Here is a 15798-nt window from a genome sequence, read left to right as displayed (position 1 = left end):
ATACATATATACAGACTTTCCATTTTTTTTTTCTTTATTGTTAGAGGTGATTGATGTAAATTATACAAAAGATAATGGTAGTTTGCATAAATAACCCATAATATGAGGATGTATATGTAAGTAATCCTTAAAAATATTTGGTAAGTCCAAATACAAATTCAATATAGTAGGAATAAGTTAATATCATAATCAATTTAATCATCATACCTATTTACTAAAAAGTACCTAACTTTGCCAGCAAGTACTTCTCAAGTAGCTTAGAATCTATTTCATTAAGACTTTATGCGACTTCCATAAATCAATAATCGTAATTACACTTTAACAACAAATTAAGGTTGGAGAAATTATTTCCGTCCCCTATTCATCTCTACCTTAGAAATTTCCCCTTTCCCTACGCATCTTCAACCTTTCACCTTTCCTTAGAGTGGTACATTACGACTTTCTTCTATCAATTCCTTGAGGTACAATCACGAACAGGAAACCCACGTCACCGGTGCACGCACACAAAGTGACACCTGATCCGGACCACTCACTCTACGGACATCACATGACAACACGAAGCCAAATTTAAAAGAAAAGAAAAAACAAGAAAACAGAAACAGCGCAAGGCTGCATCATGTCACTCTCTCTCTATTTTGATGATGATGATGATGATGATCCGATTTCATTTTATTTATATTAATTTTTCCTTTACCTGATTTCAATACTTATCACCAATTCATACATACATTACTAGTAGATTTCCCACCTCTCTCTGTCTCTCTCTCTCCAAATTATTTGGATTTTTGGTTCCAGTTTTTCCCAAACTAAAAACAAAGCCCTAATTTTTCGATGTGAAATCCGAGCATTTAACACCACCGGGTTTGAATTTGGTCGCGATTGAATGTCCCGTTTATATTAATCGGTCGAATGTGCGGTTGAGAAGAAGAAGTTTAGGAATTGTGTGTGTGTGTGTGTGTACACATAATTTATGCACACCATAGTTTTACATTTTGCGGGGAAATGCCAAGCATTGGGGTGAAGTTATACAGCGTCTTTTTCAAGTTTATGCTAAAGCATCGGCTGCAAAGTCGACTACAGGGGTCCGAAAATGACGCCGTCGGCGGAGGAGGTACATTTGGTGTCACGTCGCGGCCGGAGGAAGAGACAGCTGCGGCTGCCAATCCGTCCTTCACCGACGGCGTCGCCACCAAAGATATACATGTTGATCCTTTAACATCTCTCGCAATTCGTATTTTTCTTCCTGATACTTGCCTTAATTCCCCGGACACCTTAAACAAATCCCGGGCCAGGATGTTGGATCCTCGATCTGATAAAAATAAAGTCTTAAATCGTCGCAGCAGCTATGGATCATCGAATAATGGGGCCGTCTCCAGCAGCAATGGCGCTGTAGTTGTTAAGCGTGTTCAGTCTATTGATAATAGCAATAGACGAAAGAGTTATGGAGGTAGCGCTGATGATTCAAATCTGAAATCGGAAAACGGAAGTTACAAAGGGTATAATCCGGCTGGGAATAACTGTCGCAGATTGCCGGTGATGTTGCAGTTTCATGGTGGCGGATTTGTTAGTGGGAGCAATGATTCAGTGGCAAATGATTTTTTCTGTAGGCGGATCGCGAAATTCTGCGATGTGATTGTATTGGCAGTGGGGTATAGATTGGCACCGGAGAATAAGTACCCGGCAGCATTCGATGATGGGTTGAAGGTGCTTCATTGGCTAGCAAAGCAGGCAAATCTGGCTGAATGTAGCAAGTCGTTGGGTATGGGTGGAGGGGCAGATTCGAGGAGGTCCGAGAGTAGTTGGCATGTTGCAGATGCTTTTGGTGCTTCAATGGTGGAGCCTTGGTTGGCTGCTCATGGGGATCCATCAAGGTTGGTCTGGATTTTTTTTCTCTCTTTCTTTTTGTGTTTTATTACGTGTTGGTTTTTAGTTGTCGCAATTCTTATCGGGATCATTTGCGCTAAATTTTTTCTGATATGGAAACATATATTACTCAATCGGTTCATTGTTATAATTGAGATTAAGTCAGTTGTGTTTCTTTCTCTACATACCAGGTCTACACCTTGTTTCAATTTAACAGGAAGGTAACCACTTCAATCAATGATGTGTCTTCTAACATGGCAAGAATTGTGGTTTGGAATAATTATCATCTTTTATGTTGTTATATTCTATCTTCCAACTTGGGCATTGGATGGATAAGTAATGTTAGGTTTTGAATTCTGGCTTTCTTTTGTTTGATTACATTTAACTGGAAAGCTGAAAATGTAGCTTGCAGGAACTAGAAATGCATGTACTTTTATATCATTGAACTATAACAAGGAGTATGTGTGAAATGACTCCATTCTGTTTGAATGATGCACTGGAGTTTTTCTAATTGCTTAGGTTGGTGAGTCAAATATAATATGTTGATGATGAAGACTGACGGCATCTATTAATACAAAATCAACCTTTGATGTAGCAACAGTTGGTTCTTGATTAATCTACATAGAGATAATTACTGTCTGGAGTTTGTTTTTGAGTTGTATTGTTTACATTGAAATTATGTTGGTTTGCAATTTTTTTTGTTGTATGGTGTTTGGATAACTTCTTGTAAAGTTTTGACATTCTTAATCACAAATTGTTTGCACTTGTGATATTTGTAAAGCACGTGACTGCAAAGGAATAAATAAATAAAGGGAGAAAGAAGAAGAAATAACGTTTTCCTGAGTTGCTCTCTATTTTGACCTTGTATGGAAGCAGGTGTGTACTTCTTGGGGTGAGTTGTGGAGGAAATATTGCTGATTATGTGACAAGGAAAGCCGTGGAGGCTGGTAACCTTTTGGACCCAGTAAAGGTGGTTGCCCAGGTTCTAATGTATCCATTTTTCAATGGAAGTGGACAAAAACAAGCAGAAGAAAAGCTGTTTAACTCCTACTTCTACGACAAGGCTATGTGTGAATTGGCATGGAAAGTTTTCTTACCTGAGGAGGAGTTCAACCTAGATCACCCTGCTGCCAACCCACTTGTTCCCAACCGAGCAGGACCTCCTTTAAAGCAGATGCCTCCTACACTGACGGTCGTTGCTGAACATGACTGGATGAGAGATAGGGCAATTGCTTACTCAGAGGAGCTCCGGAAGGTAAAGGTTGATGCCCCCGTTCTCGAGTACAAGGATGCAGTTCATGAATTTGCAACTCTAGACATGCTTCTTAAGACCCCTCAAGCCCAGGCCTGTGCTGAGGATATCGCCATCTGGGTGAAGAAATATATCTCACTTAGAGGTTATGAGTTCTCTTATTGACTTGGTTGTAACATCCATACAAATGCCACTAGCCTGTATTTGCCAATCATCATCGTCTCTTATTGGGTTTTGTCATCTGTGATGTGTATGGCCAGAAAGAAAAATAGGAGTTATTTTCTTCCCTTTTCCTCCTTGTGTAAGATAGCCATTTTTACTGAGAGTAGGAGCATAATTGAGTTTGATTGTAGCCTATTCAAGTTTGGGAAGTCAGAGTGGGCGCCTTTTGTCAACATTTTTGAATATAATGAAGATGTATTATTATAGGGAGCGCTTCTTCTCCCATCCTCTGATGTAATGTTTTTGTTATGTACCAGTTGCAATACAGTGATCCTCTACTAATTTAAATTTAATGAATTAACTCTTAATATAAATTCTATTGTTAACCTTACAACCATACCTTTCCACTATTTCATAACTTATTGATATTAGTTGTATTCAAAACTTAATATTGGGTAAATTACTTGTATAATTATAAATACTCCTGAATTTTAACGATCGTCTAACAATTTGTTAATTTTCTATAAGTTTTTATCAATTTTTTGTAGTGAATTCATCAAAATATTCTTACAAATTATGAATTGTAATTTATTTATTTTTATTTTTTTTCAAATCTTGTTGACAAACTGAGTGGATATTCTTTTTCAGAAAATACAACCAACTTAAAGTTGATGATACTAAATATCCATGTAAACATTACATAATTTAAATGTGATTTGGGGCATAAGGAATCTAATTTATATTTGAAGACTTATCTTTCCTGCATAACCTTTTTCACAAAATGAATGCTATGTTGTCTCATACCTTTGTCATAAATAAAGTCGAACCACAAAAAGGTAACATACAAACATCGGTGAATGCAGACGAGAATTCTTTATCTATTTATTACTTTTTCCAGAAAGACAGTGAAATGAAGTGGAGAGTTTACCTTTTTGTTGGAAAAGCTGCATACCCCATCTGCACGCCTACTTAACTATGATGCTCCTATTTAGTTCAAATCATTTATGTTTTTGGCAGCCGTTCATCTCAATTCTCATTATATATACTACTTTTCTTTCAAATTTGCGTCTGAAATTGTTCATTATTACCTTTTCATAAACTAACGTACAACTATATTTAAATATTTTCTACTATTGATGTCTAACCAAATTTATAAATTCCAAACCGCTTAAAATACTCCTAATCACAATCTTTTCACCTTAATCGGTTTGAAACTTGCTTTTAAGTCGTGCCGATCTCAACTCGAACTGATCTAATTCGATATATATGAATTTATTACAATTATATATTTAATATTTCATCAATAATTAATGCAATATCATATAGTTTGATCATACCCTCAATGACCCAAATATAATTTTTGCCATCTAAATGTCCTTGCGAGTTTAACTTCCGTATAAGCATCAAATAATTATGATAGGTATTTTCTCGTGATCTCTATTTTACAAAATCATATGAAGTTTGAGAGATTAGTGGGCTGGGATAAGGATTTATTAAATTTAAGAAGATTACGATTAGAGCAGTCATGTTTAATGTATTTACAAATACTAAATTATTGTTTGAGAAATTTGATAATATATTTAAACTTAAATTAATATTTGAAATATGAATTTAGGAGATTTAAGATTTCTACAACTTAATCTATATATTTGAGCTTTTAAATATAGTAACTATATAGTGGAATAAATAGAAATGGACAAATTATTGTGATAAAAATTAATAATATGCAGTAAATAAATATTAAAAATTTGAATTTGGGCCCAAGGGGGGGTCCATTCTTAGGGCTTGTCGCCCCAGGTTGTGCCCAAAAGGCAGATTAGAGTGAAAACACTATTGGAATACCCATTTCAAACTTTTTAATTAAATTTAGAGACCTGTTTTTGATGAATTAAACAACCACCTTCCTTGATTAAGGGAAATCTCTGCATCTGATAAGCATTAGCACTCCCCCACTCTGCTACTTTCCACTATTTTTCAGCTGGATCTCATACTTTCAGGTAAATCATCTCTTTTTCCTTCAACTTTCTTCTTTTTTGCCTTTGATTCGTGGAGTAAGGTTTCAGCTGTGAATCTGTCTGCATTGTATTTGTTCTGAAATTTGGGCTGGAAACTGCGGATTTTGATATGTCTGGAATGGCGTGATGATTTTCTTTTTTGTGTTGTGTTCCGGGGAGGTTTGATGCCATCAGTTTGTAAATTGTTTTGGATGTTTGATTAAGTGTGTTTGGGACGGGTGTGCAGGTTTGATAATTTACTTCACTGGAGCAAGAATTATTTGGTAGAGTGTTCGTTGGGGTTGTGATTTGATTGATCAGCCACTTCTGTTGTTTGGTATGCTTACTGTTAGGACATGAGGTCTACTTTTTCTCTTCTGATTTGCGGCTTCATTCGATTTTTGGTGGTTCGTTTAGGATGGCAACTCCGGTTTGCAGCTGGTGATTGGTAAGATGATTTTGGGTACAAGATTTAGAGGTGGCGCAGACATGAAAGGTCACAAGACGAAATGTAGAGCAGCGATTGTGGTTGTCATTTCTATATGGATTGGCCTTGCGGGTCTTTTTGGTTTATTGAAACCAATATCAAATGGCTGTGTCATGACATATATGTATCCCACATACATTCCCATCCCCATGCCAGGGAATGCATCTTTTGCGAAATATGGATTGTATTTGTACCATGAAGGTTGGAGAAAGATTGATTACGATTCTCATCTTAAAAGGCTTAATGGTATTCCTGTTCTATTCATCCCTGGCAATGGTGGAAGCTACAAACAGGCAAGCTTCTTGCTAACTGATCGTCCTACATATCTTCCTTTCTGTTTTGGCTAAATTAGCCCGATAGTATGATCTGGTTTTTCTTGTATATATGTGAACCTCTTCTAACTAGAAGCTTTGTGTCCGTAGGTTGAGATTTTTTCTCAGTTTGTATCATATCTGATACAGATGTGAACTGAACTAGCTAGATATAGTGAAGTTGGAAGTTTCTGCTTTCAAGGATTCACTCATATAATGATGTCATATATATGTACTCCAGTAGTGCAACTTATCTTAGATGGATCAATCTTGTAGGTGTCGAAGTTCTCATTATCTTCTCCTAATTGGTTATTTACATATGTATGCTTTCCTGCATCTACACAGGTCAGATCCTTGGGTGCAGAATCTGATAGGGCTTTCCAAGCAGGTCCACTTGAATCGGACTCTTACCGAGCTTCCCCAAGTTTGGAAGAGGGACTGGATATTGATTTGACTGACATTTTGCTACCCAGTCGATATACTTCCATGCTTGATTGGTTTGCAGTGGATCTTGAAGGTGAACATTCTGCAATGGATGGTCGGATACTTCAGGAACACTCAGAATATGTAGTATATGCCATTCACAGGGTATCACTTTTGTCACTTTTGTATGAAATCATGACGGAAGTGTGTTGAGGTTGGATTATAAGAAACCTAGACCAATATTATCCACAGTAAAAATATTGGAAATGATAAGAAAATCTTATGTACCTTCCTTCATAGCTCGATTGTGTTTTGTGTAGGGTGAATATGTGAAGTATTGGATCTCTATAAAATTTTTCCCTTGCTATGGAGTTCGTATAAATTGGTGACCATTTCTTCGTCACATGAGAAAGTCTTTGTTTTCTTTCGATTGGATAATTGTGTTGTAGTGAGTGGGAAAACAAGGCAGCATTTTATCTAACTCCAAAACTGATTGATACTTTCTGTTACCAGAAAAAGTTAGCCATCTTCTAATCATAAATGTAACTTATTCGTGCTAATTATTCACTTTAATTGTGGGTGAATGGACGTACTTGAATTCGTGGAGTAGGTTTCTGACCAGCAGTGTCTTTAAATCTGGAAATGGTTTATGCTGTCTTGACTTAAAAATTAACTTATTTACTTTGTGTTTTGAATCAAACTCATCCAAGTTAGTATTATTCTCTTCCTGTTGCTGGTTTCATTCTGTCTCTTTACGGGATAATCTTATATGACATTATGTTCTCTCAGATTTCCATTAATTGCAGTTACATTCATGGTTGTAGATTTTGGATCAGTACAAAGAATCTCGTGACGCTCGCGCAAAAGAAGGAGCTTTTATTTCTGGCATTCTACCTAAAAGTGTGATATTGGTTGGTCATTCTATGGGTGGTTTTGTTGCTAGGGCTGCAGTGGTGCACCCTCACTTGAGAAAGTTTGCTGTTGAAACTGTTCTGACACTTTCCACCCCACACCAGTAAAGTTTCTTAATAGTGTCTTTAGTGTTTTCCTTTTGGTTTTTAAAAGCGTGTAGTTGTCAGTAATTTTATCTTTTTCTCCAGGTCTCCTCCTGTTCCATTGCAGCCGTCCTTGGGCCATTATTATACACTCGTGAATCAGGAATGGAGGAAAGGATATGAGGTCCAAACCTCTAGAACTGGACACTCCATGTCTGAGCCTTCGCTGTCTCATGTCATCATTGTCTCTATTTCCGGTGGTTATAATGATTACCAGGTACAATGTTTATTTATACTATGGGAATGAACTAGTGACTGGTTTAAAAGTAAACTTCTGAACTACTTCTCTTGTGATGTTATTCAAGAATTCTATAGGATTTGCTTTACCCATGTGTACCGGCTAGAACTCTCTGGAATGCATGAGTAATTTACAAAAATCTAATGGTGGTTCATGACATTTATCCTGAAGTTAGTCTGTTGATAATGATGTGGGCAGCATGTCCTGGAAAATTATAATTTCTTGCTTTTACATTCTAATGTTTCACTTATCTATGGGAATTGGTTCCATAATAGTTCTCTTGAAGTTGTAGTTGTTTTATGCCTCCAATTACAAGTTGCTCTTTGAGCCCATTTCTGATAGATGATCATGATATATGTTTGCTTGCACCTCCAATTTTCAATTTTAGGTTCGCACAAAGTTAGAATCCCTTGATGGTATTGTTCCTCCTACACATGGCTTTATGATAAGCAGCACTGGAATGAGGAATGTGTGGTTGTCAATGGAGCACCAGGTTATCTTATGGTGTAATCAGCTTGTTGTGCAAGTAAGTAGTATTGCTATACTGGAACTACTATTGTTACAGCATAAGCAGTCCTGAAATAATGCTCACTTTTTAGGTGTCTCACACTCTCCTCAGTCTGGTGAACACAAAGACAGGTCAACCTTTTGGTGATGTACGACAAAGACTTGGAATATTTACCAAAATGCTTCATAGTGGAATTCCCCAGAACTTTATTTCGTCGAGGAAATTACAACTACCGCAGAATTCTGACCATTTCCCCGATCAAAAGGGAAAAGTTGATTCTGGTATCCTCTATCTAAGTTCTATTACTTCCATTCACAAGCTGGCTGAAAATTTGATGTGAACTTCATGTGCTAGAATTGGTGAACTTGTATTGAATGCAGAGCAGTTGAACTGTTGCTACTTCTTACATACCCCATGCTATATTCATCTAACCCTTTTTCTTTTATTTTTTTGGCATTTTGAGAATTCTGAGTATGGATGATCTTAGTAAGAGAAAAGAAAGTATTCGTCTGCTAAAATGAGACCTATTCTATAGATCTTTAATGTATAATATTGTCTCAATTTTATATGATACTTGTTCTGAGAGTCAGCTTCTTGGTGGTGTTAATTTTTATATTTTGGAGTAAGTAATCTTAACGTATTTTGACAACTGTGAGCAGGATTGCAGGTTCCCAGGCTCTCTGGTTGCCCAAGTGATAGCCAATGGAGTGAGGATGGACTTGAAAGAGACCTTTACATCCAAACCAATACTGTCACTGTTTTAGCTATGGATGGGAGAAGACGGTGGTTGGATATTCAGAAACTGGTTAGCTTCATGTAGAGAGCTCAGAAACTTTTTACATTTGGACCTCATCAGGGTGGGAGTGGGCACTGGGGTTCTCAATCTGAGCTTACGTGATCTCCTATTAATTTTATGGCTTTTTGTTATATCTTCGTGAATCTGGGCATTTTATGACAACTTTTGAATTCGGTAAAATATAGCCCCACCTGTAATTTATATAATTTGATTTATTATGAGGCCTATAACCTAAAAGCTAAGCAAATATATCCTTTCTCTGAAATAAGAGGTTTAGTAGCTTTGTGTTTGCCCTATCAATAAAATGATGGCCTATAATGCTGATAACCCATCAGGTTCAATTCATAGAGCTCTTTCAATTTTCAGGGTCAAGGTGGGAAAGATCATTTTGTTTTTGTCACGAATCTCTCACCTTGTTCTGGCGTGCGACTTCATCTTTGGCGCGAGAAGGGAACATCAGCATCAGTGTTTTCAACAGACAAACATGTCGTGGAAGTCACATCAAAAATGGTGCATATTCCATCTGGACCAGCTCCGAGGCAGGTATTATATGTTACGTCCTTGTTATAGACAGGGTTTTAGCACGCCAAATTTATGGACTCCTTTCTGAGCATGCTCATTTGTTCTGTAAGATTGAGCCAGGTGGTCAAACTGAGCAAGCTCCTCCATCTGCTATATTTTGGTTGAGCCCTCAGGATATGCATGGCTTCAGGTTCCTGACAATCTCTGTGGCACCTCGCCCGGTATATTTTCTTAAAGCTTATGATTTCTTTTTTTGGCATTGGTATATGTTTTATGCATGTTATGTAAGGTTTTGTAATAAACTGCTTTTTCAATATGTGCATTTCTTAATGATTGTTGGTCTAAATTTCATCATAGAAGCCCCTCTCTTTTATCAGTATCCGCAAATAAACTACTCCATTGACTCTCATGAAGGTTAACTGTCAGACTAGTTTTAGTTTTGGAGCTTTTTGACAGGAACAACTAATACGAGAAGGGCCTAATACTTAGAAAGACTGCTCCTTTTCCTTCTTACATACTTGTGCAGCTATCATTAATATAATGAGCAAATAAGCTCTTCTCTAATTTTTTTTTGGGGTTAGGGGTTGGAGGGTAACTTGTAACTTAAGTACGTTAACTTCCTGTTCTCATCAGACTGTTTCAGGTAGACCTCCACCTGCTGCTTCTATGGGAGTTGGGCAATTTTTCAATCCCAAGGATGGGGAGCAAGTATTCTCTCCTTACCGGCTGATTCATTCAGTGTTTTCGGAAAAGGTTAAGACTTCCGAGATATAGCTTAGCCACTGGTGAAGTTAGGAAACTTGGACACTTGCTTGGGTAATAGTGACTTATTGTTGTTTGACTTCATTTTTTTTGCAGGTTGTGAATTTGAAGGAGGATCATCCTCTTACTCTCAATCTTACATTCTCTATTAGCTTAGGCCTTCTTCCTGTTTCTTTATCCCTTGAATCAACTGGCTGTGGAATTAAGAAATCTGAATTTGAAGATCCAGGCGATCTGGAAATTAGTAGTAAGTGTCCTCTCTCATCAATCCCATACCACAAGTTTCAGTAATTGGCTTGTATGATCTTTGAGCTGTCCCAATTTCTTGAAAGTTCGTCTTAAACTTGGTAATTTTCAACCACTCCAAATTGTTGGGGGAAGTGGACTTTCTCTCACTCCGCAGGGCTGTGACTCTGTTGACAATCTGTGGTTCACTGGTTGTATGGCATGTTGTAAAACTTTATATCCATATTTACTAAAATCTTTTACATGATAGCTTTCTCTTGGAATTTTCAGACAATGAAGCTTCCTACTTAACATGAAAACTAATCAGGTGTGGTTTCATGCAAAATACATCTTAAAGCAACCACCTACAACCAACCTTTCAGGCAGGACAAAAGCTTTTTAAGAATCAGATGTTAACAAAAATGCGACTCAATATTCTGACAGCAACAATTGACCTTCACTGTATAGGCACTCGTATGCTCCTTTATCACCTTGAAGCTTCATCACTGAACACATGTAAGACAGCTTTTACATTTAGGTTATTAATTCCCTCCTGGATTGATGGTTAGCTCTGGCTTATATGGTTGTACTCTTTTTGGTTTGGACATCCATGGGCTTTGTCTGAACTGAATAAGAATGCCAAATCTACAATTAATTATTCTATTTCTGATATTTTTATTGTGATTGTAAATGGTTAGATTGCTTTCTTTAATTTAGGAGTTACCAGAAAAGCCTTATTGGCATCTACAAATAGAACTCTGGATCTTGTTGCCTCATCAGCTCTCATTTTGCATGTAGTGATTGATTCCCTGGAGTGCAGGACTTTGTAGGCTTCGCTGTTTCCCGCCTGTGGCGCTTGCTTGGGATGGGACATCTGGTCTGCATGTATTTCCGAATTTGTATTCTGAAACGATTGTTGTGGATTCCTCTCCAGCACTCTGGACTTCTTCTCAAGAGTCTGACAAGACGAGTGTTTTCTTACTGGTACATCCACTCGACTTAAGAATTGATATTTGTTTTCCACCAGCAGTTGCAGAAAGGAAATTTTCTAGCATTTGAGTTCTCTTCATATAATTTTGGATAATTTGTCTCTGCAATTTCTCTGTAGGTAGACCCACATTGCTCTTATAGAAGTACTATTCGTGTTTCTCTCACTGCTGCTGCTGGTAGATTCTTGCTTTTATATTTCTCTCAGGTATATTCTCTACTACCAACTACACTTCTCAAAAGTAATAAAATGTTCAGTTGGATTTTACGGGTTTGTGAAATTTTAGTCATATGCCTATTTCTAAAAGTGGATGCTAATCCTTTACCTTTGAGGAGTTGTTCAGTATTGTCTAATTGGTTACATTTTTCTTTCATTATAAGATACTATCTTTTACCTGGTGAATTAAAAATCTTAACATAGTGCTGGACCTAGATGTTTGATAATTTAGTATATTTTTGGTTTCTTTTCTCAAGCCTTATGGAAACAGAAAACCTCATAAAATGGTTGAATTACTGCCTACAAATTACTCATCACATTGTTTAATCAAACTTGATTGTCAATATGTTTTAAGCTAGAATTCATTGTGATTGATAAATTTCTCTTGAGTTCTGGTTCTAATGAAACCAACTGCATGCAGATCAGTGGTCTTTGCTTTGCTGTTGTGTTTTTCGCACTGATGCGGCAGGCGTATGCATGGGAACTTGATAACCCGATACCGTCAGTGCTATCTGCTGTGGAATCGAACTTGAGAATGCCAAAGCCATTTGCCTTCTTTGTCACATTTCCCATTCTTTTTGCTGTGCTCTTTTCTTTCTTAAGCTCTGAACCACTTCCTCCGATTATAAGTTTCTCTATCGTCTCAATACTTTGCTACGTTTTTGCAAATGGGGTGATAGTTGTGCTGATATTAGTTTCCCTATTGGTTTTCTATGCGGCTGGCACTGTCCATGTATTCATCAGGAAACGGTGAGTAGCCCTGTATTCACTGGCTCGACTACAATTCCTGTGTAGTTATAACGTCAGAGCAGTGCCATTCCTATTCGAACTCTTAGTTGTGTCAGCCACATGTCATGTCCTTACTAAGTTTCTATAAACAGCCTTGCAATTTAACTTCAAACTCTCTGTTTCCATGGCAATTGAGATTGAGACTTCATTATATTCTATTATAAGCTGAAACAAGTTCAATTTTGTAGGTGGCAAGTATGGGAAGGGAATTTCTGTTTTTCTTGTGTCCAATGGTTCATCAATATGTCATCAACCTTTGCTTCTAATAAGGTAACCTTGCACTTCTGGTGAAGACATACAATTAGCATCCTGAATCCTAATATGAAGAAGGTTTGGTATCTTATTCATTTTGCTTCTACATTTCTAGAAATGGTAAAAGCTAAGTAATGAACCAAGTAAAAGATACGTTTCCAGTTCTTTGATTATACTTCCTGATTAGTTCCTGCAATTCAATTCTTACAGTTCCATGTTGCTTTGTGAGAACCAATCATCTAAAGGTGACTTGTATGCCTCACCTAATCTCTTTCATGGAGCAGGTGGTAAGAATTTTATCGGTGAATCCTGTGTTTATTACATCATTGGTTGCCATTGCCTTGGTGTGTCTTGTGCATCCAGCGTTGGGTCTCTTTGTATTGCTCCTATCACATGCTTTGTGCTGCCACAACGCACTGTTTAGGTACCGTCAGACAGTTTCCTTTCCTTATAATTGCTTTTACTAGAATGCTTGAATTGCCAATAGATGTTTATACACGCTTGTGATTCTCATTTACATTGGCCATTTAGCATTATTACATCGGAGTTGAGTTGTGCATGGAATAATTGACCATGTTACTTTAGTTTATGGTACATAGTGAAGAGCTGCTTCATACTGGAGGTCTGTTTACAGATGTAAATCTTATTTGGTCAACCTAGCAGCCCGAAATTTTTCGACAGGCTGTGAAGGGCATTTTCTTTTCATTTTAATGACCTAGAAAAAGATTCCATTCATGATTAGGCAATAGAGACAAAGGATTACAGAAAACTTTTGAGTATTGCACCAGCCACAACATTTTGTTAGCAATAAGCAATATGGCCAGGAGACCTGTTTCCTAGATGTAACTTTTGTCTGAGAGCATGCAATTAAATCCAGAAGTGAATTAGAGGGGCTAGCCCTCAGAATGTTGGGTTTTGCAGGGGTGGGGGTGAAGCTCTTTATTTTAAACACGCTAATCTGCTCCCCTAAAAGTTAATCATCCAGGATTACAGGAATGAAGTAAGTAATCTTGTTTTCCAGAGGCTGTCAGACTAGAAATATTGACTTCAGTGCAAGAACAACCTCGGCTATATCCAAGTACCTGACTCCTCAACTAGAGACTAATAGAACAACAAAATCTATGTTGAATTCTTGAGGCTGTAGTGTGTACTTATGGTTGTCTGATAGATAAGTTCTTTGGTCTGTTTCTTTTGCTGTCTACTTCTATTCTTTGCCAAATTTACTTGGTATTTTATTAATTATCCTTGTTTAATATGTTCTAAGTGTCATTTTCTCTTTGTAAACAGTTTTTTGATGGCTTCATTTCGCAGCCATGTCAACACCAAGGAGTTCTATGAATCTGGAAATGATGGTGAAACTGGCTCAATGCTGTACAACAACAAGCATGATGGTGACATTAGCAAACTGTTTCTTGTGAAGGAGACCCACACTGCTAGCCCGCAGTCCACAAGAAGCTACAGTGACACGCAGTTGGATGTCTTCCACCACCGGCATGGTTTGCTTCTTTTACATTTGGTTGCAACGTTAATGTTTGTCCCTTCACTTGTGGGCTGGCTTCAGGTATGTTGTGGTTACCACAATCTTTTCACCTGAAATGTTTAAAGTACCTGCTCACTTCCATATTGAACCCTACTTCGTCATATCTTTATTTGATGGAATGCCAATTTAAACTTTCAAACAATGCTTGTAGTACAGTGAGTTTCAATGTTTGGCCGAGGAAGACTAGAGGTTTCTCATTACTCTAATTTTATGAAAAGAGAAAATAAATGTGCTTCTTAGGTAGAGTTGCATGTATAAAAATTACTCTGTGGTAATGATTAAGCAGTAGAATCTCAGGTTGGTGTGTTTTCAAATTATAACAGATCTCAAAAAAATCTTGTAGTCTTTTGCCTTTTGTTTTATATTTATTCTTCAAAGCCTGGCATGATTTGACCTTCTTGCTTCTGCTGCAATAAATTAATTTTAACCACAATGAAGCTTGTGATTGACATAGCAATAGTCTGTTGAAGCACCAGTGTTTTTTAATGAAAAAATATGGTATTTAATTTTCTCAAATTATTTACTTACACGAGGACTGGTATTTTGATACCTGATTCTGCCTCCATCAATATACTCCAAAAAAAGAGGAGAAATAGGGAAGATTAGTGTTGACTACGGCTTGCACATTGCTCATGCATTATCTGAAGCATTTGCTGCATCTCTTGAACATCGATAAATCCGTAATAAAACCTGATCTGTGTTAGTTGAGAGTTACTCCAGCTGTATCTCCATTTAGAATGATATTTCTTCCATGTTTTCCTTGCCTTATGTAATTTTCTCATTTAAAATATATTCTGGCACTCACATAGCGACTTTATGTTTGCAGCGAACTGGTAATGGTCAAAGGTTTCCATGGTTTTACGATTCTTTACTTTGCACTGGCGTCATCTTGCATGGTTTATGCGATTCTAAGCCTGAATTCAATTTCTTCCTGTTTCCCATCCCTGGCATTCCATTGCGGGAAATCAGACTAAGTTTAGCTTATCTCCTTGGTGGATATTTTTCCTATCTTTCAGCCTTGGCATTAGCACCATACAGGGCGTTTTATGCGATGGCTGCAATTGGAGTCATTTCCCTTGCTTTTAGAATCATCCAGACAAGGAACCGAAATAAGGGTGAGACATACCATAGGAGCAGAAAGCATTCCCACAGACATTGACATTCCTCAGTTGTACGTGAGATGTTTTTTCAGTTAGGTACACACAGCAGCCTCGAGAGCTTGTAAAATTCTGTATTTCTTGGTCCTACATGGAATTTTGATAGTTTATGACATGCTTTTTGTACCATTCTTTACCACTGATCTTTGTCAAACATTATACGATTACTGATTTTAATGTTTGAGATGTCTTCTCACCAAGAAAATAGTTTTTATCCGGTCTTTGTAGCAATATTTGCAAAAATTGGCACGTTTTACC

At 37.3% G+C, this 15798-nt stretch overlaps 2 protein-coding genes across 5 annotated transcripts; both read left to right on the top strand.

The window, feature by feature from the left end:
* Nucleotides 1-580: 580 nt before the first annotated feature.
* Nucleotides 581-3565, top strand: LOC105177381 (alpha/beta-Hydrolases superfamily protein). Its single transcript, XM_011100511.3, has 2 exons — nucleotides 581-1871; nucleotides 2740-3565. Exons 1-2 carry the CDS (start codon nucleotides 1003-1005, stop codon nucleotides 3278-3280), a joined length of 1410 nt encoding a protein of 469 aa, XP_011098813.2. The 5' UTR covers nucleotides 581-1002; the 3' UTR covers nucleotides 3281-3565.
* A 1552-nt stretch (nucleotides 3566-5117) lies between these two features.
* On the top strand, nucleotides 5118-15745 carry LOC105177380 (phosphatidylinositol deacylase). Of its 4 annotated transcripts, none has more exons than XM_020699083.2 (20): nucleotides 5118-5274; nucleotides 5519-5608; nucleotides 5689-6051; nucleotides 6415-6657; nucleotides 7317-7507; nucleotides 7593-7764; nucleotides 8174-8311; nucleotides 8385-8574; nucleotides 8953-9098; nucleotides 9456-9632; nucleotides 9722-9832; nucleotides 10245-10364; nucleotides 10470-10620; nucleotides 11419-11582; nucleotides 11707-11793; nucleotides 12224-12552; nucleotides 12780-12861; nucleotides 13128-13267; nucleotides 14155-14404; nucleotides 15210-15745. In XM_020699083.2, exons 3-20 carry the CDS (start codon nucleotides 5725-5727, stop codon nucleotides 15540-15542), a joined length of 3351 nt encoding a protein of 1116 aa, XP_020554742.2. In that variant the 5' UTR covers nucleotides 5118-5274; nucleotides 5519-5608; nucleotides 5689-5724; the 3' UTR covers nucleotides 15543-15745. The 4 variants fall into 4 exon arrangements, with proteins under 4 accessions (XP_020554742.2, XP_020554741.2, XP_011098811.2 ...); XM_020699082.2 differs by having other exon boundaries at nucleotides 14131-14404; XM_011100509.3 differs by lacking the exon at nucleotides 5519-5608 and having other exon boundaries at nucleotides 5121-5274; nucleotides 14131-14404.
* The last annotated feature ends 53 nt before the right edge of the window (nucleotides 15746-15798 follow it).

This window comes from Sesamum indicum, linkage group LG9 (genome assembly GCF_026168435.1).
Source record: "Sesamum indicum cultivar Baizhima isolate 11 linkage group LG9, ASM2616843v1, whole genome shotgun sequence".
NCBI classification, from domain to species: Eukaryota; Viridiplantae; Streptophyta; class Magnoliopsida; order Lamiales; family Pedaliaceae; genus Sesamum; species Sesamum indicum.
Note: the sequence above shows the minus strand (reverse complement) of the source record. Positions and strands in the feature narration are given on the sequence as shown.